The 25,392-nt window shown below is 38.6% G+C and overlaps 1 protein-coding gene across 1 annotated transcript; it reads right to left on the bottom strand.

Annotated features, from left to right (window-relative positions):
* Nucleotides 1-319: 319 nt before the first annotated feature.
* Nucleotides 320-23,659, bottom strand: LOC121612324 (immunoglobulin-like and fibronectin type III domain-containing protein 1). Its single transcript, XM_041945144.1, has 32 exons — nt 23,608-23,659; nt 23,286-23,408; nt 23,063-23,199; nt 22,829-22,928; nt 22,687-22,728; nt 22,562-22,607; nt 22,291-22,474; nt 22,039-22,152; nt 21,769-21,931; nt 21,399-21,671; nt 20,635-21,273; nt 20,424-20,548; nt 20,198-20,339; nt 19,784-20,077; nt 19,373-19,669; nt 19,054-19,233; nt 18,775-18,903; nt 18,370-18,678; nt 18,172-18,257; nt 17,853-18,045; nt 17,246-17,542; nt 16,028-16,354; nt 4,261-4,383; nt 4,099-4,149; nt 3,716-3,855; nt 2,459-2,558; nt 2,125-2,206; nt 1,850-2,042; nt 1,593-1,706; nt 1,258-1,426; nt 798-1,070; nt 320-618 (listed from the first exon to the last, which is right to left on the bottom strand). Exons 1-32 carry the CDS (start codon nt 23,657-23,659, stop codon nt 320-322), a joined length of 5,796 nt encoding a protein of 1,931 aa, XP_041801078.1.
* Between the last annotated feature and the right edge of the window lie 1,733 nt (nt 23,660-25,392).

Here is a 25,392-nt window from a genome sequence, read left to right as displayed (position 1 = left end):
CTTTTAACTGAAGCCATTATATTTCAGATAGCTGTCTTCTTCACATTTGCATGCGGATGGCCATTCAGGTTTCTTACCAGCACTTACTACTTCCTCAACTGGTGGTTTCACTGCAGCTGGTTCCTTTGCCTTTCCTACCAACCAATGAAAAGAGTTAGTGGTTGCTATATCAACAGTATATAATAGCAAGTATTAAGATGCAACTAATGAAGTTGAAAAAGAAATCACGAATGATTAAATATTCAGGAATTACAATTTTGATCCTCAAAGTATTTGTCTTGATTAAATTTCAGGAGTTACCCTTACTGTATTTGTGAATTTAAGCCCCCGTCTCATAAACCTCGTGGTTGGCGTTCTTACTTGGTTCGGGGTCTTTCGCTGCCTTAGGTTCAGCCACAGCTGGAGCCTTCTTGGGCGCAGGAGCTGGAGGGGATTCAGGTGGTGGTGCAGCTGCCTCGGCTTCTTTAATCTGTTCTTTAATCTGTTCTTTCCTTTCCTCTCTCTCCTTCTCTAATTTTGCTTGTTGCTCTTGGGCAATCTTCTGCAGATCCATCCCAGATCCTCCTGCCTTTGTTGTTTTCCTTGCTGTTTTTTTGCCCTTTTGGGCATCTTTATCAGCTGGATTGGGAAAACAAAATTGTGAGTGAGCACTTGAAAATGCCATGACATGAAGAACAATAATTGGTAAGATGAATGAGACATCTGACTCTTTCTCATTAATATTCAATTTTAAACCATTATCATTATTCATTGCTAATTATTGTCAGTTAGTCTGTTGGCGCAGTGTAATATCTCACCTTCAACGACAAGCCATGCATTGCAAGATTTTATTCCTGCGCAGGCAGAATAAATTCCTTTGTCTACTACCATGCAGTCTTTGACCACCAGCCTGTGAATGAGCTTGTCTTCTGAAACCTGGATATCATATTTATCCCCTTGCTCCAGTGGTAAATTCTTGCCGAACCACAAAATCTTGGAGAATGGATTTGACAGGACACACTCAAAAACAGCATCTTCTCTCTCGATTGCCTTCACCTCTTGAATTTTCACCAAGAAATCCACCACTGGGACTGAAATACAACAAAAACTTTTGATTAAAATAGTTTGTTATTTCTGCATGAATGATAATTATTAAAAACACGGTTGATGTTGTTTATTTTAACTAGGGTTAGTGTTTGTGTTATGCATCAAAAGCACTGTCTTCCTTTGCTTTAAATAGGTTTACTAATTTGTCATGTGTGCAAGTGTAAAACTTACTTTTAAAATCAGTGGAAAACATATTCACATCCCCTACATCCAACTGGTACAGTCCAGCATCGTCTGGCATAAGGTCCCTCATACTGAAAATATACTTTTTCCCCACTTGTTTAAGGCTGTGCTTCATCTTGTCTCCCAACTCCTTTGTATATGGGATCATTTCTCCGTCCTGTGGGGGAAATATTCAAATGAAGTTCCTTTTCTGATGCTTCAAATTGTGCTTGCAAAACATAGTGGCAAGATAGGAGCTACCGAAATGCCACTCATTTAAGTTAAAATGGAAAACATCATAACAGTGCAAAACAAACAAAAAAAAAAAATGTTTTCACACCAACCTTGTACAGGTATATTGAGCTGCTTGGCTCAATAAGGTCCATGTCAAGTTCAAAGGAAGCAGTACCATCTGCATTGACCTGAATGGGTCTCAGGTTGGACAAGTTTCTGACGAACTGGCACAAAAGCAGAATAAGATAAAAGCAAATGAGAATAATTTCAAATGAATGGTTACAGAATTGTCTTCTGTTACTGAGCATGTGTAGTCAGCATCAAACCTTGCACTAAAAAAAAAAAGCAAACTATCAATATGACAAACCTCAGCTTGTTCTTCCTCCCTTTCTTTCTTCATTTCATTCAGTTTCTTGAGCATCCAGCGAAAATCAGTCACTCCAAACTCTGCACAGATTCTTTCATAGTCTTTCTTTTCAGCACTAATTAAGAGCTCCCAAAACTTCGGATCAATCTCACCCTCTTTTTTCTCAGCTTGCTCAGATTTTGGCCGGATCTTACTGGAAATTAGAATAAGATGCATTCAGTTGACAGTAGAAATCTATATCACCCATCAACGGACTGCATTTAACAAAAACCTACCTTTTCCTTTTTAGTACAGTCTTAAAATTCCCATCAGTGGCTTCAGCGGCTTGCTGTGTGGCTTTGGTCTTTTTGTAACCAACTGAAAGCAGAAGTGGGTACTCACATTATTAACATAATCATGTAATTAACATACAAGAGGGACTGCAGAGTGATAAGTACTGAATGAGTGTAATACACGCAAGGGCATGATGTAGTAAAGTGTCAAATTTGGATCCAAGTGTGCTCAATTTGAAGTACATGTGGGAGTCTGTGTGCCATGTCAGATAAAATGACTCTGCATAATATTGCTTACATTAATTTGTCACATCCACAGCAAGCAAACAGTCCTTACCTTCAATAACATTCAGAACAACTGTGACCACGGCTTGTCCATATTCATTTATGGCAAAGCATTTATAGGTATCAGCTTGATCCGGCATAACATTTGGCATCTGGAAGACATGAGGCATATAAATATGTTTGTCATTAAGTTGTATACTGTCCAGCAGTGATTCCCAACCTTTTTGTTGAATGGGCTATGTGCCCCCACAGCCAGCCTATCAGATGAGCTCAAGTGCCCATTAATTGACACCATTCATTCAAGTGGTTGTGATTTTAATTTGGCCATTTCAAGTGGGTATTATTTTAAAAGTGGATATTATGGTTATTGTTAACCTTGGCCTTGGTTTTTTCTGGTTTGGTCCAGTTTGCATTTGTACTACTACCATTTGGAGTGGAAGTAACTGAATTATTGACCATTTATCCATTATTTTTAGAAATCTATTTCAACTTCTCTGCTCACATGCTAGTTTGTTTTTATGCAGCACGTGGTGTCAAGGTGTTAAACACCGATCAGGTTCATGATGTGTCTGTGTAGTCGTCCTATCATAGGTAAACACCTATGACAAACCTACATTATTAGTTATGTGATACCATAAACATATTAGAGATCAGTGTAGCATCTAATAGTATTGGTATATTTATTTTTCCCATAAATGCAGAAGTGTGGATATGTTTTTTATTAAATCATAGTTTCTGTTTCATCAAATAAATTAAGCTACTGTAGTCTTTCCATGCACCTCTTAGCAACTGCAGAGGTATCCACTAGGGGAGTACCCTCGGGTGAGAACCACTGCAGTGTCTAATGAATAGTAATAGAAATAAATGTGTATCCCTGTGACATCTTGCACATGACACATCGATTTGATGGAAATGCTTTGGTATAACGACAGGCTCTGCCCACTGCTTGATCAGTACCTGGCTTCCTTGCATAACTGTGTACCTTTTATTTTGCATTTTCAATCACAAACAGTTGAGACATACATCAAAGAGTTGGCAGGATATGGGCATGGACGTGTCCTGCCCATTTCATGTAACTGCAACTGTTTTGTTGAGTTTGCTCCTCTCAGGATGAGTGAAACCTCCTTATTATAGAAAAAGTCATTAGTAAAAGCATACTGAGGGGTCAGAAGGCATTAGTGTAATGCAATAGCTGCTGCTTTTTTTTTCTCCCTCATTCTCTGTTTTTCTCTGTGCTATTTTTACCGCTCCTTTACATCAGCACAATGTTGTATAGTATCGCTGTGATTCGATAGCCCGTATCACTTGCCTCAAATGTATGCTCATTGGAGTTGGGATCATATTTAGTCTGGTATCTTGAGGTATCAGACACATCTCCATTATTTCTGCTCCATGTAACGGTCGGCTGTGGGTCTCCAGTGACAATGGCTTTGAAAAAAGCAAATTTGCCTGTAAAGAAAAAAGACAAACAAGGTCACCTCAAGTTCTTCTCAATTTATAATATACCTATACCCATGTATACTTTGTAAGACACAGAATGATTGAACTGTATGATACCACTTTTGTGCATTGCGAAAGCAAACAGTGGAGAATTTTTTTCTAATGCAAAATGATAACAGCATAGACTTTTGATAATCTTATCACTTTTCCCGTTTTTAAATTGAAGTCCATGTGAGTTTAATTTTATCTGACTGACACAGGAGTCTGGGTGCTGAATGGCAGGGCTGTGCTGCTCCCACTGGCCTATTGCACAAAAGTCATGGATCTAATCCATTATGCAGAATCATGGAAATTTCCCCTTCAAATATTTTGTGCTATTAATGTCTAAAATCATAGTTATACTGTCAGTCCTACCCTCTTGGATGGTCAAAGCAATCGGCTTGCGGGTGAAGTCTGGATGGCTCTTGCCCTCTGGCAGCGTCTCGATAAACTGTGTAATCATCACCCCGGGGACCTTAGATTTTTTCTTGATCCCCACTGTCAGCATTGGAAAATGAAATGTCAGCGACAATACGTTTGACACTTAAACAGAGAAGCGAATGAAAAACATGAGCATTATCATATCCAACCCTCAAAACATGTTGCTGTTTTGTAGTCAAATCATCACCCACGTAAACCATGCTGAGACACATTCTAATACATGACATATTAGAATGTTTAATGTTACTCGAGTACTAGTTTATTTTCATTCAGAGCTGTATTTATGTGGCTCTGGTTTGGAAGGCTGTCTTGTGTCACATGTTCAATACATTTGCATTTCAATAACTTTATCTTTTTTTTTCTTTCCCCTGAATCCATGCCTAAAGTTCATCCTGAAAACAGATATGCAGTGATGCACCTACATATCCACGCACACAATGTATGTACATTGATACGGTATATTAATAAATCCATATCAGTTCTTCATGCCTTCGTGAGCAGTCAGGAAATAAGTAAAACGACAGCTGGTGACAGCTTCTCTGTTGTCCCCTAAGCCTACCTTCTTACCATTGCAATGCTCTGCATCAGGACCTGATAAGGCACATGTTAAAGAGCATATATACAGCACATGTCAGCAATGCATTAACATCGTAGTAAGGATTAGATTTAATAATTAAACTGAGGGACAGGAAATAAAATTGTATTTTTACATTTGGTCCACTGAATGGCTGCATGTAAGATTTGGCAGATGAGGCTGAATCACATCAGCACAGCTTAAACAGTGTAATATGTAAAAAAAAAAAAAACAGAACATTTTTCTTTTCTTGTCTGTGCGTGTCAGGTTGCAGCATTATACAGTGGTATATGTCTACCAGAGTTTATAAATACACAAAAATATCAGATTCCGCTCATCATTTTCAGGTGCATTGCAGCATTGTGCCTGTGAAGTTCATGTGCTTCTCAGTGTACAGCGTTGTGATGACGACATTGATGTATGTCTACTTCTTTATGATTTCCTGTTGGCCCTGAATAGCCGAGATGAGTACATGTCTTGATATGAGTACAGTCTAAGTATGGTCAGTAATTGCAGACCAACTGCAGCCTTGAACTTTTTGAATAAATTGATTTGAACTGTATTACAGCTAAAGACCGTTTACGTCTGAGTAAAACCCTAGTTTCAAAAAAGTTGGGATTCTGTGTAAAATGTAAATTAAAATTGAATCATTTGCAAATGAACTCCCGATCCCTTATCCAATCATGTGTTTACAAAGTGATGAACCTCATTCCATCCTTGCTTGTAATCGACTGAGCCTTTCCAGGATGCCCCTTTCATACCCAATCATGATACTATCACCTGTTACTAATCAACCTGTTTACCTGTGGAATGTTCCAAACAGGTGTTTTTGGAGCAGTCCACAACCTTTCCAGTCTTTTGTTGCTCCTGTCCCAACTTGTTTCAAACGTCTTGCTGTCAACAAATTCAGAATATGCAGATATTTACAAAAATCAATGAAGCTGATGAGGTAAAACTTTAAAAAATTGTCTTTGTACTGTTTTCAATTGAGAAGATGTCAAAAAGGATCACCAAATGATCGCATTCAGTGTTATTTATGTTTCACACAGCATCCCAACTTTTTTTGGAACTGGAGTTGTAAGATGTTGTAAGACAGAAATAAAAATACACATTAGATATATTCACAATTTTCTTTATATTCACAAATAGATCTCCTTGCAAACCTTGTTCTGTCAATTCTGTTTGACTCTGACCTGGAAATGTTTCATCTCGTTATTGTCTGTTGAGTCTGAGTCAGACGCATCCCAAGTTGACTCGAATACTACTTAAGGTTGTAAAAATACTGAACTTTTGTTTTTTGTTGTCATTAAGGGAAAAATATATATTTAAGACAAGCGTCTTTTAGATTTAAGACTTTATCTAATCAGAGGATTCTATTTTTTGCTTTTTTTTTCTCTTTTTCTCTCTAGGCTCAGATTACTGGTTTTATTTGGTTATTTTTCACCTCTGTGTTGCGACTAGATCTTCAGAATTTGACATAAAAGATCAAATATAAACTGTTTATATGTTGTGCAGACACGCTTGATATTGGCCGTCCTTCTCTAATACCACCCATAGAAAATGAGATCACGCTTAGTGCTTACCTTGGCCAGCGGCTGTCCCATCCGTCACTACTGATCGTCTAAACATCTTGGCTGGTTTAATTCCTGGATGGATTCAGCGAGATGTCGACAACTGCAATAGATGATGGAAGGGATTTAAACACAGTGTTTATGTCTCTACTGATATATTCAAATAGCGATTAATAATTTACTTGTAGCTTTCAAGTGTCATTTTGCTGTAATAATGTCTGAAATAATTAGTTTGTCTGAGGTTTAGGCAGAGGCTGTGCCTGAGAGCCTCAGCTGATGGTGGGAGAGTTCCTTTGGCATCGAACCAAATAGACCTAGACTGAGAAAAGTGCAGTGATTGGCTGAATTTGCAAGCTCTTCCCATTTGACAACTATAGTTATATTTTGAGATATCGTGGCGATAACAGACAAATCGCAAACTTCCTTGAGTAATGCTAGGATTCGTTCGATTTTTGTTAATTGTTGTGATTTGGAAGATCCTGGATTGCCTGATTAATTGAAACGAACATTACAGTTCTCTACAGGCCCAGGCGTTACAAAATCAACAGTAAAACCTATTACAGTGGCAAAAATGCTTTTTGTTCAAAAAAAGCTCTGCCACTTGGCCGTGATTCTACTGCAGACTCTCAGTATGCAGTGAAAGACACAAAACCTGATCATCTGTGGCTGCATGCTGAGTGTTATCACATTCCCCAAAATAAAATCCTCTTGAAATCGGAACGGTAGTGCAGAGTTTCACATCAACCTCATGATGTAATTTCTTGCCAGGCTTCAACTATCATTATTCAAGGGTATTTGTTGTCACTTTAAGCTGCAGCATGCTGGCTCATGTTCAAATGACTCCATGCTTATCAAATCAACCTTTTTTATGATGTGTCAGTTCCATTCGCAGCAGGCATCTCTACTAGAACATAGCAATCTTTCATTACCCACATGGTAGCTAAACTTAGAATGACAAATGTCACTTCACAAAAATAGACTGATGGAACATTAATTGTAATGGATCCAGTGTTGCTGGGGCTTAAAGGGATTTACAGAAATGCTAATATTTGTTTAGAAAGCCAAGAACATGTTAGGTATACAGTAGATTTACTTAACATGACTGGGGCACATAATTATATTACTAAACATTTGCCCCTCTCTAATGTTTGTTTGTTGCACTGTGATCTTACGAGTTTTAGAAGTAAATTTGTGTAAGACACAATCACGCCAATACCAGACACCAAAATACTATGAATACGTTGTCTATAGTACAGTATTTTACTTAAATCTGCTATTTAATGTTTTATTTTCTTCACTTGGAGTCATCATAATGTATCACCTTAGTGAGGTCTTTCCAGTAGTTGGACTCAGTCATGTAATATTTACTGATTCAATAAAATTATGCATTTCTTATGGTGCCCTTGAATTTAATGTTGCCAAGTTTGCCAACATTTCATAGCAATGTGTAAGTTTTAAAATTGGCTCTGATGTCCCCTGTTGAGTTTTTGACCGCTCTTGGCACTACGGAGCCATGTTTTCTTGTTTATGAATGTGTGTCTAAAGGTTTCAGAATTTTAAGAAAAATCTGCTTTCCAAATGTGTTAATAGAAAAGAAATGCATCCTACACGTTTGTCAGACCTCACCGATCCACGTGGGGTAATTTGGTGAGTTTCACTTTGTCTAAAAGACTGGAGTTTGATCTTTGCTTTCTGACAAACAGTTTTAGATACTTAGCCAATGTTAACACAAGTCTTTGCTATCAGAGCAACAGCCTATTTCCTTACAGTGAGATGCCATAACCTTTAGGCAATCATCATTCGTCAAGACTGCTGATATATTGGCAATATACAGGCAATAGAGAAGAAAATAGAAAAACAAATTTAAGCCTCGGGTGAATTAAGCTGCAGTAAATTGCTTGAGATTCCCAAGCCATTCTCTATTGCATTGCTCAGGAATTTACATCTTCATTACAGTGTTGGTTCAAATGTTAGTTTTAGGTGACTGTGACAACATGCAGGGTATTGCCTGGAGTTATAATATATAGCTGCAGGAATCTCCTGTTATTCCCTGTACAATTTGTTGCCCAAAGTCTTCGGTTTTTAAGTTTGGTGGAGAGATGCTTGTGTTCCCAGATATTGATTGTAATCTGCACCCACCACTAACATCAACACCACACACAGACATGCTGTACGCTATTTGTAACTGATTGAAAATTGATTGAAACAGACAGTGTATACTCCTTACGTGCATTGCTGAGAGTAAATGTGAAATATTGATTGGGAAAATCTGTGTCCTTAAACTAAATATTGGTGGTGCTGTCTGGACTCTGTAACTCTTTGCTCTGAAACCGCTTCCCTTGTCACAAGACCAGTTAGAACGACAAGAAGAAGAATTTTCACTACAGGTTGTATACTTAAAATACCCAGCTGGACCAACAGTTTGATGTGTCTGCACTAGGGCTGAAACAATCGATTAGATCGATTAAAATTGCTTTTAAAATTAGTTGGCGGTGAATTCTGGGTCTATCTTATGAAGCACCGCTCACACTGTAGTAATGTCTCCTGAGGTGGGAGCAGTAAGTCAGCCAATGGCGCGCCTTGTCAGGCTCATGTGATAAATTACAGGAAATGAATGCATCTGCTTTGTCTCTGGGTAAGCTTTTGAAAATGGTGTAGACAGAGGGTAAGTATACAGCGGAGAGACACATAATTACATTATTTCCGTCCATTACATTTGTCTTTAAAGCAACCTGTAATCATGTGCTTTTCTGTCATAGTGGACACAAACCTGCCGGAGATGGCAGATTTAGCTAACACTAATTAGCTGAAATTAGGTTGAATTCTGGGTATAATGTAACTTTATGAAGTTTGTGGAATATTTCATGCAATCAGTCAGAGACAGTCCAAAGTGAATCCTTTATTTCTTCACAACAGAAACTTTAGCACTCCTAAGAAGGAGACCTGAATGAACAATGACGTGAGATTTATCAGCATCATTAAATGTTCAAAATGTTAAATGTTAAGAAGTAACTGTTGAAAAACTGCCTCAGTGTTGATGATGAAGTAGACACATTTCAGATATGATTGACTACCCATCACCTCTCTTGTAAAGTACTTGCACAAACCTAGCATCACCCAGTACCCGGTGATGTTCTAGGGTGTCAGTGGTCCACAAGTTGAAAGATGAGAACACTGAACTGTCATCTGATAGGTCACATGCCACATAAAACTGTGAACATCCCATCTTGAACATCTTAATATGCTAATAAATCACTGTTGACATGATGAGTTAGTCGTACTATGCTGGAACCTGCTCAGTATAGCAAGTTTATTCACAGTATTTTACCTTATTCTGGTTTTCTGAGGCACAGAAAGAAATGAAAATGATCATTATTACAACCCAACTGTTGACATGTCATAGTTTTCACCTAACTTGGTTTGTCAATGCAGCAACTAAATCAGTGTCTGAATTATTTCACCTTTTGAGGTAGTTCTGTATATGGTAACATGAAAAGTCTTGTGCTAAATATGCTGTAACTGTATACAGCATAAACTAAATATGATGAGCATTTCACATGGCTACGCATTGCTTGCTGTTGAACTTGATTTTTTCTTTTTGACAGAGTGCTCATGAATGCTAATTCTAAGAAGTTTAGTTTTTTTTTGTGCTTTTTGAGCTGCACTCTGAGCACACAGACTCCTCGCTCTAAAAGTTGTTTTTTATGGGTTTCATGTGGCCTGTGCTGCGTGCTGCTGTTCATGCTACCAGCTGCTTTTGTGACGAGCGCTGAAACACAGCACGGGACAGTATACTGCAGAGAGTAAGAGCATCATAAAAATGATTAAAACAAGACGCCACTGAGGGCATGTCCAGAAAGCATGTGGCTATCTATGGAGTCGGCGTTGATGCTGATCATGTGATGGAGCTGAGAGTGGCAGGTTTGCTTAGTTTGGTCTATGACCAAGCTCTCTTTCTGCCCTAGTTAGAGAGAGATTGTTTTACAATCTCTTTCAGTGACAGTAAAAACGGGAGAAAGTGAAAATGTGAAGTAGGAACTGTGCGGTGTTGTGGTTCATGTAAAAATGAAAGCAGGGAGTTTGACAAAGGAAGGATGCTAGTCAGAATAGATTTTTTTTTCTAAGTCATGAAGTTGTCAAAGGGCTGCCGTGGTTTTTAAATAGCTTATAGATAGTCATCTGTGTGTAACAGAAGAATAAATAGAATTGTGAATATTAATGAAGTATTTCGATTTGCCAACTTTCCAGACTAAAGTCTGTGTAAGATCTTGTGACTACACAAACTTTAGCTTTTAATGTGAACTGTTATAATAAGCCCTATTGCTTTTTGTAGTGAACATTAGCATATATTTGCATTTCTCCATAACTCCAGGAAAAAGACTCAGATAACCTTATTACTTCTGATTTAAACTTGAACAAACCTTAAACTGAACACTCATACAAAATAGAAATAAAAATACACATTTGAGTAAAGAGAGCAGGAGGATCTTGGAGCCATTCTGCTGTGCCTTAAACAATGCGAGTGATTGAAAACTAAAATACTGCATGGACATATCAGAGCACTTAGTCAAAGAAGGCAGCTCAACTGTGTTTATAGGCAAACACTTTCCACAGTTTGCCACATTAAGTTAGTGTTATCTTTGGACTAGATGTTTAAAGTGAATCATCCACAGGATTAGTTCAGTGTTAAAGACTGTAGCCAACTCTAAATACTTAACACCTCCATCAAAGAGTGGTGCTCTATGTAAGATGAATGATGAACTTACTTGAGTACCCCTGTGATCCTCCTGAGTGGTGCTGCTTCCCAGTCTGATATTTGAGTGTTGCCTCCCTGGTCTTCAAGCTATTAAATCCTTACAGGAATGCCAATGACTCTGCGACAAGCACCCACGTTGTCAGACTTGGTGCCTGCCAAGAAAGGGGATTGCTTTTTTGTTTTTGGCATAAATCACAAGAAGGAGGAGGGAAAGCTATGGTTGGCTATAAGCCTCATGGTGGGATGACCCTGACTGTGACTGTGGAGCTTCCTTCGGGGTGGTCTAATGGTATACATTTTCTTCCTGAAAATTGGAATCAAGCCAATTCTTGTTTTGATATCAATGCATAGACTCTATATTATCTGATGCACTGCTTTTCTGAAAGTTAACTTCTGAGTTGACTTTGTTGTGTAATAGTTTCTCCTCATGTTTGGCAGCTTGCTCCTCTCGCATGGTCATTTACAACTTTTCAACAGATTAGTTTCACTTTCACCTCAGGAAAAGAAATGCGGAGGTCGGGTATGATGTGTCTGTCTCTTGGCTGTTAGATTTGTCTGTTATGTCAGTCAGTATAGTCGCACTTGGATCTTGGAGCTGAAAGTAAGTTTGTATTCGGAGCAAAGTGTTGACAGCCAAGCACGCTCGTGCTGACACTCTTATGAAATTATGAGAACACCAAAACATTATATAAATATTTAGATGTGCTAATGACTCCTATTGACACCAGCTAAAAATATAATGTGTTTATTGGTTGTCTAAGCAGTCTCGAATAGCATCTTTAAACATACTGTATTGATGAAAGTGTGTTCCCAGTATCCTTCAAGAAGGGTAATCTAACAAACTGTCAAGTCTGCTACAGACCGTCTTTGTACATGAGCTAATGTTACAAAAATCTAAATTAGGGTTTGGCAGTGGAAAAGTCAATCTGTCTTGAAATCAGCAAACAAGGAAACAGCTAATTGAATGCACATTCAAACAACAGCTTATTTGTCATTAAAAGCTTTGTTTTGATCAGGAAGTACTGTAGTGCCTGACTCTGTCTGTGAGAGTTGTATCAGGAGATGTATTTGATGCTTTTCTGTAAGTGTTATTAGGCACAAAGGCTATGGTTTATCTGAAACTAATTTAAATGTAAATTTGGTTCAGCACAGGGCTTTTTCACATATTTTATGAGTCAAGATTTTCTATTACAAACCAGCCTCACTGTTGACATCGCAATGTAAGGAGTAAAACGTATACATCCCACCACATGCGCTATATCTACAGGTGACACTTTGCCTTCCCTAATATTTAATTTGGGCTTTATTAACCGCATGGCTGTGTTCATTAAACTGCCAGTATTAAGAGATGTGAGTAAACGTACACTACTGTGAAAAATCTATTTTAATAGAGGGCTGAAATATGATGGTGGAGTGATGATGACTATGTCACCAATCTTGTCTAAACATGTCAAACTTAATTCTGTCATTAGTGATTTTGTAAAGATGTGAGCACATCAGGCTTGAAGGTAGCGCCTATCAAAGAATCATTATCATTATCAGCCTTACAAGAAAAAAGAAAACAGTAGCATCCAGAAAAAAAGAAATACTAATATGTGAAAATCTCCTGAATCTGTACACCCTGACCGCCTTGAGGATATTTATTTACATGTGATAAGTCTCTCAGATTCCTCACGGAGTCTGGCTCGCTGGAACGTTAAGTCACAGCACCGTTCTTGTGGTCCTAGTAATAACAGAGCTATGCTCAGTTTGAGCACGATTGTGTGTGTGTGCGGATATTTCAAGCAGTGTAATGAAAGCGGATGCGTGGCATAGGAACTATGACTGGTCTCAGGCATGGGAAGACGATATGAGAGGCTTGATGTTCTTGAAGGCATTTATTGCGTGAGGTCATTGAAGTCAGGAGCTTTGAATTCTACACTGCAAAACAATGACAGAACAACCTGACCTTACACAACCAAATGGAACATGGACAAAGGTAACCCCATCTGTGTGTTGGCAACCTTGTGTTTATTTTCATATGGAAATACACTGCATCGACCTAACCAATATAGTCAATTCTATAAATATTTTTTCTAATTAAACTGGACTAAAATGGCTAAAACTTTCTGGCTAAGTGGTGAAAAAGGAGTCTTTTAATTTCTCTGAATATATTGCACTATATATGAAACAACAGCATCAGTATTTGTAATGTTTTTTCTAAGCATATAAGGAACTGCTAAACAGTATTGGCATGTGGTGAGAGGCTTTCAAATGTCAAAGCCTACTACTCTAAACTCCCAGTAAAGAGTTCTATAATAACAGGATGTCATGTGGCCACTGATAATATTAGTATGTCCTAGCACTTTACAAGGAAGATGCACAGTTGTTTGCAAGGTTGCACTCAGTCATGCACATGAAATGTTATTATTTATGACTTTCCATAATAGACTCGCAATATCCTCTGAAAGCGTGCAAACACATGTTCGCAGTAAAAGAGAAATTTGAAGCCATGTGACAGTTGGCAAAGCGGAAGCAGTGCATGTGAAGTCAGAACATGGAGAGGCCCATGCCTCACAGTATGGCAGGACTATGTGGTAAACTGAAAGTGATTGCAGCAAACAAGCTTCTTCATAGTCAAATACTGGTAGTAGTCAAAAAATATGATATAGGAACTTACTAGTTTACTTTCATTTATACCAAAACAAACAAACAAACAAAAAAAGTCTGGAACATTTTAGACCTATATAAGACATTTTGGAGCTTGATACTTCTGATATTTTTTGGGTGAGCATGGGTTTGTATTTGGTGTTACAGAATGACGAATTGTTGGATTTTACCTGAATGCGACAATAAATACGGGCAGAGACAAGGCCAGCTCCCAAGTCTGTATATTGACATCTTGAAGCACAGAAATTGTAGCCATGGCGCGCTATTGCATTTGTTTTCATGCCACAGTAGAGCCTCTAACGTTGGCAGTGTTGGTCTGTTGGTCCGCCATTTTGGTCCACAATGAAATATCGAAACAACTATCAGATGAATTGCTGTTAAATTTTGTACAGACCTTCATGGTCCTGAGAGGATGAATCCTAATGGCTGGATCCCCTGACCTTTCCTATAGCGCCACCATGAGGTTGACACAAGGTTGGACACAAAGGCCACATGCCGAGGTATCAAGGCCATAAGATTTTGGTTGCACTTAAATAGATGAATGTGTTTCTAAGAGCAGTAATGCCTTTTTAAAAAACAGTGTAAAATGAGCAAGTGAGAGAAAGTGAGATGGCTCACTTGTACTTCAAACCATCAAAAAAACATTTAATTCAAGTTTTAACATCTTGTGAATGTCCCAATGGAGAAATAGTCAATAATTTTAAGGAATAACATAAATACAAATCACTAACATTCTAAATTAAACATGTCATTTACATAATTTTCACTATTATGGGCAAGTCAGCACAAACCTATTGAAAATGACCTTGGTTTTGTGTAATTCAAACAGTAATTTACTGATGGTCTCAAAGTGAAACCCCTGTAGTTAAGTGTGAGGGTTCAGAGGTGAGCTAACTGTCCTCTTACTGCCAACACCGGGTGAAACTGAGGCAAGATGCTGCTGGATCCAGAGTGAATGTTTGTCGTATGAAAGTCAAAATGAACCTCACCTTAGTAGAGTTCTGCTTTCTAAAGTGCCGCCCAGAAAGTTGGCTACTGAGGTTTCCCATCCAGTCTTATTTATTTCTGCAGCTCAAGCTAGCCCAGCTTTCATTACAAGCATGTATTCGTTTGCCTCACAAATAATGGCAATTCATTTCTTACCTTGATCTTTTCAAAACTGTGAATGTGTCATTCCCGTTGCCTTCATATGTGAGTGTGCTTGGTTGAAGTGCATCAAAGCAGTTGCTGATAAAAGGCACAGTAGCTTCAACATTAAAAAACAAAGCCTTTGCATTTTTGCACAGAGCCAGGCACCAAGGCCACAGTGGCCAGTGGGCATACAGTTTTCAGAAGGGCATCAAGGCCAGACAAGTTTCCTTTCCTGTTGGTAAACCTGATAAACATTACCTTCTAAACACCTGCATATGAACATTTTCACTTTGAGTCTTAGCATTCTGACGTGTGCATTTATGTGGAATAGGATACATAAATTGAAAATGATGATTAAATTTAGGTTAAAGATAGGCAAGAAAGACAGTTCACTGTTGAACAGGTCAGATTTATTTACATTTTGGCATAATTATTCAAGCACTAAAACATACTCAGTTATAAGCATATTATCATATTATCAATTTTCAATGAGGTAGTAATTTCAGAGAAGCCAGCAGATTTTCTGCAGAAGAAAACTAGCTATAATCCCAGCTCAGGGAGAAACAGTCAATACATAAACATGCTTGGGTGCAAGATTAGCATATAATTAATGCTGAATCTGTGATGTCTCTTGTCAAAGTGCTCTTTGCATCAAGTAAATAAATTGAGTAGAATTTACATTCAAGCACACTTGAACCTAGTTTGAATCTGTCACACTTGCTATTGGTGCTTTCAAACATTTGTGGATAGTTATTAAGAGCTCTTCATTACTTTCTGTCCTTCCATCCTTTATTTTCTTCTTCACCTTTTAATTAAACACATTAATACAGTAATTCAGAAAAAAGCACGCATGACAGCAGGTTTCAAATCAGTAAATCCTTTACATTTCATTCACCTTCAGGAGTTTAGGCCCACAGCATCACCCTAATCTGAGGGGAAGGGCAGAGGGAAATAGTTAAAGCATCCAACAAGAGGAGTAGAAATTGAAGACGGAAGAAATAATTCATAGTGTGTTTTTACCTTTAACAGCAAGTTTAGTTGAACACTCCACTCTGCCCAGAGGGTTTTCAGCAATGACGGTGTATTCCCCGCTGTCCTTGGACCCAACTTTGAGTATGACCATGGAGCAGACCCCACATGTGTTAGTGATGTAGTAGTTAGTGTTGGTGTTGAGACTGATGTTATTTCTGTACCAGGTAACATGGGGTCTGGGGTTTCCTGTCACAGCACAACTCATGTAGCACTCGTAGCTCTCTGGACTGTTGTGCATTTTTAGTGGAACAGAGAATGAGGGAGGCGTCTCAAAGCTGCAGTCCTTAGAGGCAGGAAGGTTCAGAGAAAATGTTTCTGGAAGGATACAAAAAAGGAAAGGAAAGTTGAAAGGGTGTAATACATAATGATGGATACAGTTCTCATTGCTTTGCTGCATTCCCTTTAGTCGTCTGTTAATTGATTAATTTAAATTGCTTCGGTGTCTGTGGCGGAACACGCAGGAATATAAAATGCTCTGCCTTTCATGGTGCATTTCATGTACATAAATCAAACAAAACAGTCATTAGCAGTGATAACCGACCTTGCAGTTTGCCACGCACTATGCTCTACTCATACGCACTTAGCCCGGTGATATTCTTTAATTGCCTTTCTGGAGAGAGGCATTTTTCTCATTCTTCTTCTACACTTCTGGTAGGCTCCTGTTAAGTGCATACATCCATTCACTTGTTTCCTAACAGATTTGTACACATCCAGGCCTGCAACTGATGATTATTTTCACTTCAATGTGCCAATAATTTTCTCTTTTGTGAAATGCCAAAAAGGTAACAAAAAACACTCATCATAGCTACTCAGAGCCTGATAGCTACTCAGAGCTTGATTTGCCAGACCAACAGTCCAAAACCCAAAGATATATCATTCACCATCACATTTTAGAAGCTGGAAAGAGCAAGTGTTTGGCATGTGTACTAAAGAAATTGCCAAGATGATTAATCAATTACAAAAATAGTTGGCAGTTAGCTTTCGTGGCTCAACCAATTGATTAAACTAATTGTTTTTCAGCTCTATGAATACCTACATTGATTTACATTTGGGTTTATGCCTTTTAAACCACACTAGGGCTGCAACTAACAATTATTTCATCATTATTTATATTAATCTGTTGGTTTTCTTTTCAATTAATCAATTAATTGTTTCACAACTTTCAGCTCTGTACTACACACTTTTGAATCACTTTTGTTAACCTGCCTTTTCTTCTCTTCACTTCCCAGGTCGCTGACTCAGAGGGTTTGGATAGCCCCATATCATTCCTGGCATAGACCCGGAACTGATACTGCCTTCCAGGCATGATATTGATGGCAGTGAACTTGTTATTGAAGAGATGGTCTGCCACATTTTGCCAGGTACGCTTAACAGAATCACGCTTGGTGATCATGTAGTGCAGCCTGTCGTCTTTCTTCTCATCTGGAGAGGGAGTCCAGGAGACCGTCACTGTTCCTGACACGTTCTCATCCAGCTCCACTGGGCCTGGAGGCTTGGGGTCATCTACAAACAGGTCAGAGAGGATAATTAGTGTCTTGATGTTTTATGTTTACGCTAAATACAGCGGTAATGACTACGCACTAGGTTTTGCCCACTTTAAACTTCCAAAATGCACACAAAATATGGTATAAACTTGTGAATGTGTTTGACAGTATTTTATTGTAGACCTTTTTGCTTCCTTCATTTAGCTCTGACATCATTTTCTTTGCATATTTGCACCTTAAAAGCAGAACATATTTTAAAGGTTTAAATTCTGAAAGCACATTGGAATAATCTAATCTTTGTTACGGATCAGATTTTTTTTTCACTGTACCTGTGACTCTTATCTCAACACTGGAGCTATCCTGGCCAACAAGGTTCTTGACAATGATAGTGTAGATGCCAGTGTCTTCGCGCTCTGATGAGGGGATCATTAGCTGCGATGACGTGTCTGTGTTGCTCACTGTCACGTGCTTGGCTACAGGATGTCCGTCTTTCAGCCATTTGATAGTTGGTATTGGAGAGGCCTGTTAACAACAGGAGGTACAAGGCTAAGATGTGGGTTTATACTTTTTTCTTGAGCAGCAGCAAAGAAGTGTCTTTCGACGGGAATTGAATGACTCTGTGTTGTTTGTGTGAGTACTATACTGTACCTGAAAGTTGAAGTTGACTCGAGCAGAGTTTCCAGCTTTCATCACCATGAAGTTCTTCAGTTTTTTATCAGTGAAGTGAGGTTTCACTGTGACATTGTGGAAAGAGTTTTAGACAAAATTAATGAGGAAAATTGCATTAAATGAAGGTAAAGGTATCAAATTCTGACTGTTGACAGTTCACAGTTACCATTGACTCACCTGGAGGGGGCATTGCAATGATATAGTTGTCCAACTCTTGAGGCTCACCGTCTCCACCTTCATTCGTGGCTACAACTCGTACCCAGTACATAGCCATAGACTTCAGACCCATTATAGTGTAGGAGTTCATAATGATAGCACTGGAGTTACAGCGACCCCATTCTGGGTTTTCTGCTGGTCTGAGCTCCACAAAGTATCCTTTGGCCTCATCTTGAACACCTTCCTCCTCTATGGGTTTGGTCCAGCCGAGCGATAAGGTGCTGTATGTGGAGTCTGTCACCTTCAGGTCAATCACTTTTCCAGGGGGCTCTGAGAGTGTAAACAATTAGGCAATTAAAGAATCGAGATATGAGCAATTAAGCATTGCAATAATAACAATATAGTGTTTATTTGTTTATTACTCACTCTTCGGATCTCTTGCAATCACAAATTCAGAAGGCGCACTTGGCTCTCCAGCACCAGAAATGTTGATAGCTGAAACGCGAAACTCATACTCGATGCCTTCAACAACATCCTTCACTGCATACTTTTTCTCTGTTGGCATGTCAAATAGTATAGTTAAGACTGTAAAACAGACAATCATGTCCTTTTGGAGTTTAAGAAAGAATTTAACTGGGCAATGTCACATCTGAATTCAAACTGTGCACAAATACATTTTGAACACTAGTTATGAAATGGTCTTACCCTTGATGGGCTCATTGGGTGGGTGGACAAAGCCCCACAGATTGCTGCCATTCTTGCGTTTCTCCACATTGTATCCCAAAATGTTGGTTCCTCCAGTGTTGGTGGGTGCAGACCAAGCAAGATTGATACAGTCTTTGAAAGCACTAACAATTTTTGGTGTAGAAGGAGGTCCAGGGTACGCTGAAAGAATAATAAAATTAAAACATGTCACTTTTTATCTGGCTCACACCAATTCTTTTTTTTTTTTTTTTTAAATAACAGCCAATGTATTTGAGACACTGTCACAAATGAATTTTAGTGTGCTTATAGAAGACCTCACCCTTTGTCCCTGCCTGAATGTCATCAGTCTCCATCATTTCACTGGTGCCTTGATCAGTTTCCGCCCTGATGTGGTAGCAGTACTTTCTTCCATGATCCACATCGGTATCCCTGTATTTAGGCTCTGGGCCAATCTTGCCTAGTTTCTTCCAGCTGTTTCGGCCAATTTGCTGCCTCTCCAGGATGTAGTCTGTGATAGGGGAGCCTCCATTGTCTTTAGGAGGCCTCCATTTGAACTCTATACAAGTTGAAGAACTTTCAATAATATCCACAGGGCCTAGGGGTGTTGTTGGTTTATCTGCATTAAGAGAAAAGGATAAAGACCAACTGCACTCATATCCCTGTCTTATATTATGTATATAACTTCTGTACAAAATTAGAACATGCAGTTCTTAGCATGCATCCTACAAACCTAATACAACAAGTTGGGAGATGGCCTCAGTTGTTCCACATTCATTTTTAATCTTAATCTTAATTTCTCCTGTGGTTTTGCGATTGCACTTGGTTAGCAGCAGACGGCTGTGTGAGGAAGACTTCTCGATCTTGATGTGGGTGTCCTCCAATAGCTCTTCGCCTTCATTGTACCACTGGATCTTCATGGGTTCCCGGCCAATAAATTCCACCTTGAATGCTGCATCCTTACCGGTTTTGATCACAACGGGTTTTATGAACTCAGTGAGGTCATCAGGGTTAATTCTTGGAGGATCTAGTAGAGAAAGAGATCTTATGGTGACTTTCGTGGCTGAGCTGAAAAGAATAGTGTTTTACATATTTTCACAGTGTTCCTTTTGTTTCCTTCCGTTCAAATAGATTCTGAATTCAGTACCTTCAACATTTAGCACAGCTTCTGTTTTACGCCCATCAGCTTCACATCTGTACTTTCCAGCATCTTCTTCTGTGCAGTGTTTGATAATTAGTTTGCGATAAGTTCCATCTTTAACAATACAGATATCATCTGTAGCGGTTATCTGGAAAGCAACCACATAAACACACTTAAATCTCAGAAGGTTAAAGGTGAATGCTATTGCTCTGGCAATGCCTCTTTTCCTCACCTCTTTTCCATCTTTGAACCAGACTCCGTCACAGTCGTCTCTGCTCAGCCTGCAGACCAGTTCTGCATCAGTACCAATGATGGTGGTTACATCTGATAGTCCGCTGGTGAAATATACTCCTGGGTCTAAAGGAAATAAAACCTTACTGTTAACTGGGAACAAGAATATGTAAAAGATATAGCAGTAATTGATATGTTCTGACACATCTTACCAACAATTGTGTCAGGAACAAGTGGGCCAGCTCTCACTCTCTTTTTCTTTCCTTGAACAGGCTCCTCTTCCACAGTATCAGCAACTTCAGCAGAAGCCTCTCCCTCCTTTGCTATCTTCTCCTCGATATCTGATGATTTAGGTTTAGCTTTTTTGGGCCCTTTTTCCTCTGTTGCATCACCATCCTCTTGTATGTCCTCTTCCTCTTCTACATCCTCTTCCTCTTCCTCCTCCTCTTCCTCCTCCTCTTCTTCCCCTTCCACAGCAGTACCTTCATCTGTGGCTTCTCCTGCTCCTGCCTCTGCCTCCTTCTTTACCTTTGTCCCTGCCTTTGCCTTTGTTTTAGCTTTAGCTTTGGCTTTGGCTTTAGCTTTAGCTTTAGCTTCAGCTTTAGCTTTGGCTTTGGCTTCTGCTTCCGCTTTTGCTTTAGCTTCGGCCTCTGCTTTCTCAGCTGCAGCGGCAGCGGCTGCTGCAGCGGCAGCTTCTGCCTCTGCCTTTGCCTTTGCAACCAGCTCGTCTCTCTCTTTCTGTACCTTAGACTGTTGCTCCTGTGCAATCCTCAAAAGTTCGGCTCCACCACCACCTGCTCTGGTTGTTTTGCGAACCTTCTTCTTTCCGAGTGAGTTTGGATCATTGTCAGCTAATAGGAAATACATTGTACCACAACATTTTTAATGCTTCATGGGACATTTTGTTAGAATATTTGATGAACTTATGTTGAACAGTCTGAAAAGCTATTCAAAATTCAAAATGTATGATCCGTACCTTCCACTATAAGCCAAGCGCTGCAGGATGCAAGTCCAGCCACAGCTGCGTAAATTCCTTTGTCCAAAGGCAGGCAGTCCTTGACCACCAATGTGTGAATTAGCATGTCGTCTGACACAAGGATGTCAAATTTTTCCCCTTGCTCCAGTACTATATTCTTTCCTTTCCAAGTTATCTTTTTCAGAGGTTGCGAGACGACACACTCAAAGACAGCATCCTCTCTTTCCTCTGCCTTCACGTCTTGAATCTTGAACAAAAACTCTATAGGTGGAACTAGACGAAGCACAAAATCATAGCATAAGATGGTATCTCCTATTTTCTGTCACAGGACACGGTGCAGTAAAGTGTGTAGATTGGTGCATCATCTTACGTTTGAAGTCAGTTGAGAAGATCTTAACGCCATCAACCTCCACTTGGTATAATCCTGCATCCTCGGGGTCAACACCATTGATGCTAAACACATACTTCTTTCCCACTTGCCTCAAACCATGTTTTACCTCTGTGTCTGCATCAAAAGGAATCATAACTCCATCCTGTTTAGACATAAAGTCATCAGTCATAAATATCAGAACAACATGTAGCGTGGATGTTAGAGTGTCTGTGTTGAGAGAAAGTAAACATTTAAAAGGAAAAGTCTCACCTTGAATAAGAAGATTTTGCTCGTAGGGTCTTTAAGTGACATTTCAAGTTCAAACTCTGCATCACCGTCATCTTTCATTTCAATGGGCTTTAGGTTGCATAGTCTTTCAACAACCTGTAGAAGTTGGAATTTAAATAAAAGTGTGATACTGTGAAAATGTTTGTATTTCTTATATAACAGCATTCATTCATCAAATTATAGATTTTAGCTGTGTAGGTGCTATATTCACATGTAGATGAGGCTCAAACATACCTTTTCTTGCTCTTGCTCCCTTTCAATCTTCTTCTCACTTAGTTTCTTCAGCATTCGACGAAAATCAGTGACACCATACTGAGCACAGATGCTTTCGTAATCTTTTTTGTCTGCGCTCATCAACAGTTCCCAAAACTTCTCATCGATTTCGGGTTTTTTGTCTTCTTTTTGCTCAGTGTCAACCCTACAATAAGGGGAAAAAAGCTTATTTTTAAAAGCTTGTTATTAAACCCTTTAAGGTAACAATCATACATGTAAATGTACTACTCACTTATTTTTTAAGGCCTTTTTGAAGTCTTCAGGTGTCTCTCGGATAGCTACAACAAAACCAGCAGCATTGTTACAACTCTCATCATCATTAACTGACATATTATAGAATAAATGGATGCTGTGTACCTGTTCTTGATTGTTGCATGGCTCTGTTCTTTTTAAAGCCAACTAACAGGGAGGACATTAGAATGAAGTAAGACAGATGTAATTTATCTTCATGATACCTTTTGATTTATTGTATAATGGAAAAAAAAAGAAAGTAACTGACCCTCAATAACATTAAGTGCTGCAGTTACCACGGCTTTTCCATATTCGTTTTGGGCATAACACTTGTAGGTATCAGCTTGATCCACTGAGACATCAGGCAGCTATTGATCAATACATGATTATCAGTATTTTTGCAAAAGCAGATAGTATAAGACTGCCTTATTGATCCGTCAGCTGTTTAGATTGCAAGTTATTTGAATAAGCATTTCTTATGACACTTGGTCGGAGATCTCACCTGTAGTTGGTATTCACCAGAACTCTTCTCGTGGCAGATTTTGTACCTTTCTTCATCAATTTCCCCATTATTTCTCATCCAGGTCACAGTTGGTGTTGGTTTGCCGGTAATGACTGCTCTAAAGATAGCCAGTTTTCCTGTGGAAACGGCAACAAGAAAGTACTGTTAACATTAAAAATCAAAAGGAAATTAGATTGCTTGTAGAGGTAGAGTTTTACCTTACCTTCTTGAATAGTTAGAGCAATGGGTTTCCGTGTGAAGTCTGGGGTGGTCATGCCTTCGGGTAGTTCTTCCACATACTGTGTAATCATAACTCCAGGCACCCTTGACCTCTTTTTAATTCTCACTGTCATTAAATGAGATAAATTCCATCATTTACAAATGTATTTAATTATTATTATTTGTTTAAGTTAAGAGCATGTGAACACAGCTTAGATCAAACTGTAGTTCATATTGTGCCCCAGAAAAGGCTGTTCTGTACACATTTAGTTGAACAAACAAACATATTTTATTGTTTGTTAGTGTTTAGTAATCTGGTTACTCACCCTGCCCCGGAGCAGTTGGCTCCTCATCCTTAGCTTTGCGTATTTTAAACATCTTGATTGAGACAACAGCTTCTCTGTTAATGCAAAGGTGTTATAATGCCCTTTTAAAACACTTCATTAGACAACACTGTGTAGATCACTAATACAGCATTTTGATTGGTCTTCACTTTGATGGTTGCTTGGATTGTATGATAGAGGTATATCCTAGAATTCCAATGCAATCTGGAGCTGTTAGCATGGCTTGGCCACTGGTAGTAGCCACGAGAATCCCCATCTGTCTGATTTGCAGTTAATCTCTTCCAGATGCTCTGAATCTGCAATGGGTATCACTTATCATTGTTTCAGCTAGTGGCTAATGGCTGTTGCATGTTGATTCATTTTTAAGTCAAGCCTGTGCTTATGGAAATAGTAAGGATGGAACAGGACCTAATTTATTCCTCCCTTCAAGTGAGATAAAAAATAATACAGTATTATGTTGGCACATGTTGCGTTGTGGTTAGTCAGTGTTAAACAATGAGAGCAGATCTATATCGTAAATGGTGTCACTTAGTAACTCTGTGCTATAAGTGGAAGAATTCCTGTGATCAGTAAATACTTAACATTCCCTTTGTGGATTCCTGCAAGTGACCGGACTAATTTTGCAGTCAGTAGGTCACATACCACATAAAACCATCTATCATGACTGCGGAAGTGGCATAAGTGGCTGACTTCAAATGTAACATTAGTCATAACCATCTTAGTATTTAGGTCAGGTTGCTTTCTTTTTAGCCTTGAATTATCTGGAGAAAAGATAAAGGATATAAGATAAGAAAAGATATAACTGAAAAGGTAATAAAGGCAAATGTTTGAATTTGAATGGTCAAGATTAGTAATTTTGGCTTCAGAAACACTTGTCAATATAGTGACAAATCAGATAATCCCAAAAGCAAGTTTCAGCAAGTATGGAAATCTATTTTCTCACTAAGCTACTAATTGTTTAGTCAATTATTATTATCAAGTCATACATATTATTGCAGAATATCTAATCTCAAACTAAAAGGGACAAATTACAGTAGTGATGTATTGACATAGATTCATTATAGTGAGACTGACAGAAGGCTTCATTGAAAAAGCATGTGTTTATGCTTAGAGTAATTTCTTTCAATGAAGATTTAATTTGAGAGGTAGAACATAAATTAGATCATCATATCAGTAAGTGTGAGTTCTTCACATATGTGATGTAAATGTCTTATTGTATCTTGAATGATCAGGAGCACTCTGTCTTCACCATTTGTCAATCTTCCTTAATTTACATGATCTCATTATTCTAATGACAGGAGACTTTTTTTTTTCTTGAATTAAGTTTGAAAGCCACTTAAACTATTAATATTAAAATTAATCACAATAAACTATACTGAGTTGTGTTAGTTGATGAAGTACCTGCATATTTAGCAGTTTTGCAACCTGCTGTGCGCTGCTGTGCAGCTATATTTGTCTGAGGGAGAAAATAGCTGTGCAAAGGTTGTAAAGAGTGAACTGATTTATGAAGAACTTGTCAGGTGTTTGTCCTAAATCTCAGAGCTGCATTTAGTCACAGAGCATATGCTTTTACTTTGACATTTTTTTGTGGTAAAATACTAAATAAAATATTATGTTAAAGCTTGTCAACATACTGTAGCTCTTAGAGCTTTGCAGGAGGAGTTTGACTACATGAACCAGTTTGTATGTGTAGTTATGTTAAATTGTGTAGTTACCACTACTCTCTTGTGCTAATCATTAGTGTGATATTGATCTTTCTTCAGCATT

This window comes from Chelmon rostratus, chromosome 2, assembly GCF_017976325.1.
Source record: "Chelmon rostratus isolate fCheRos1 chromosome 2, fCheRos1.pri, whole genome shotgun sequence".
In the NCBI taxonomy this organism is placed as follows: domain Eukaryota; kingdom Metazoa; phylum Chordata; class Actinopteri; order Chaetodontiformes; family Chaetodontidae; genus Chelmon; species Chelmon rostratus.
The sequence above is the reverse complement of the archived record's forward strand: the minus strand, read 5'-3'. Positions and strand labels throughout refer to the sequence as shown.

Excerpts from the sequence above, each read along its gene's own strand:
- LOC121612324 (XM_041945144.1), bottom strand. The coding sequence starts at position 23,659 with ATGTTTAAAATACGCAAAGCTAAGGATGAGGAGCCAACTGCTCCGGGG. Across the intron at positions 20,549-20,634 it reads TGTTCCTGACACAATTGTTG|ACCCAGGAGTATATTTCACC; the intron begins GTAAGATGTGTC and ends TATTTCCTTTAG. Across the intron at positions 18,258-18,369 it reads CATTGCAATGCCCCCTCCAG|TGAAACCTCACTTCACTGAT; the intron begins GTGAGTCAATGG and ends ACAATGTCACAG.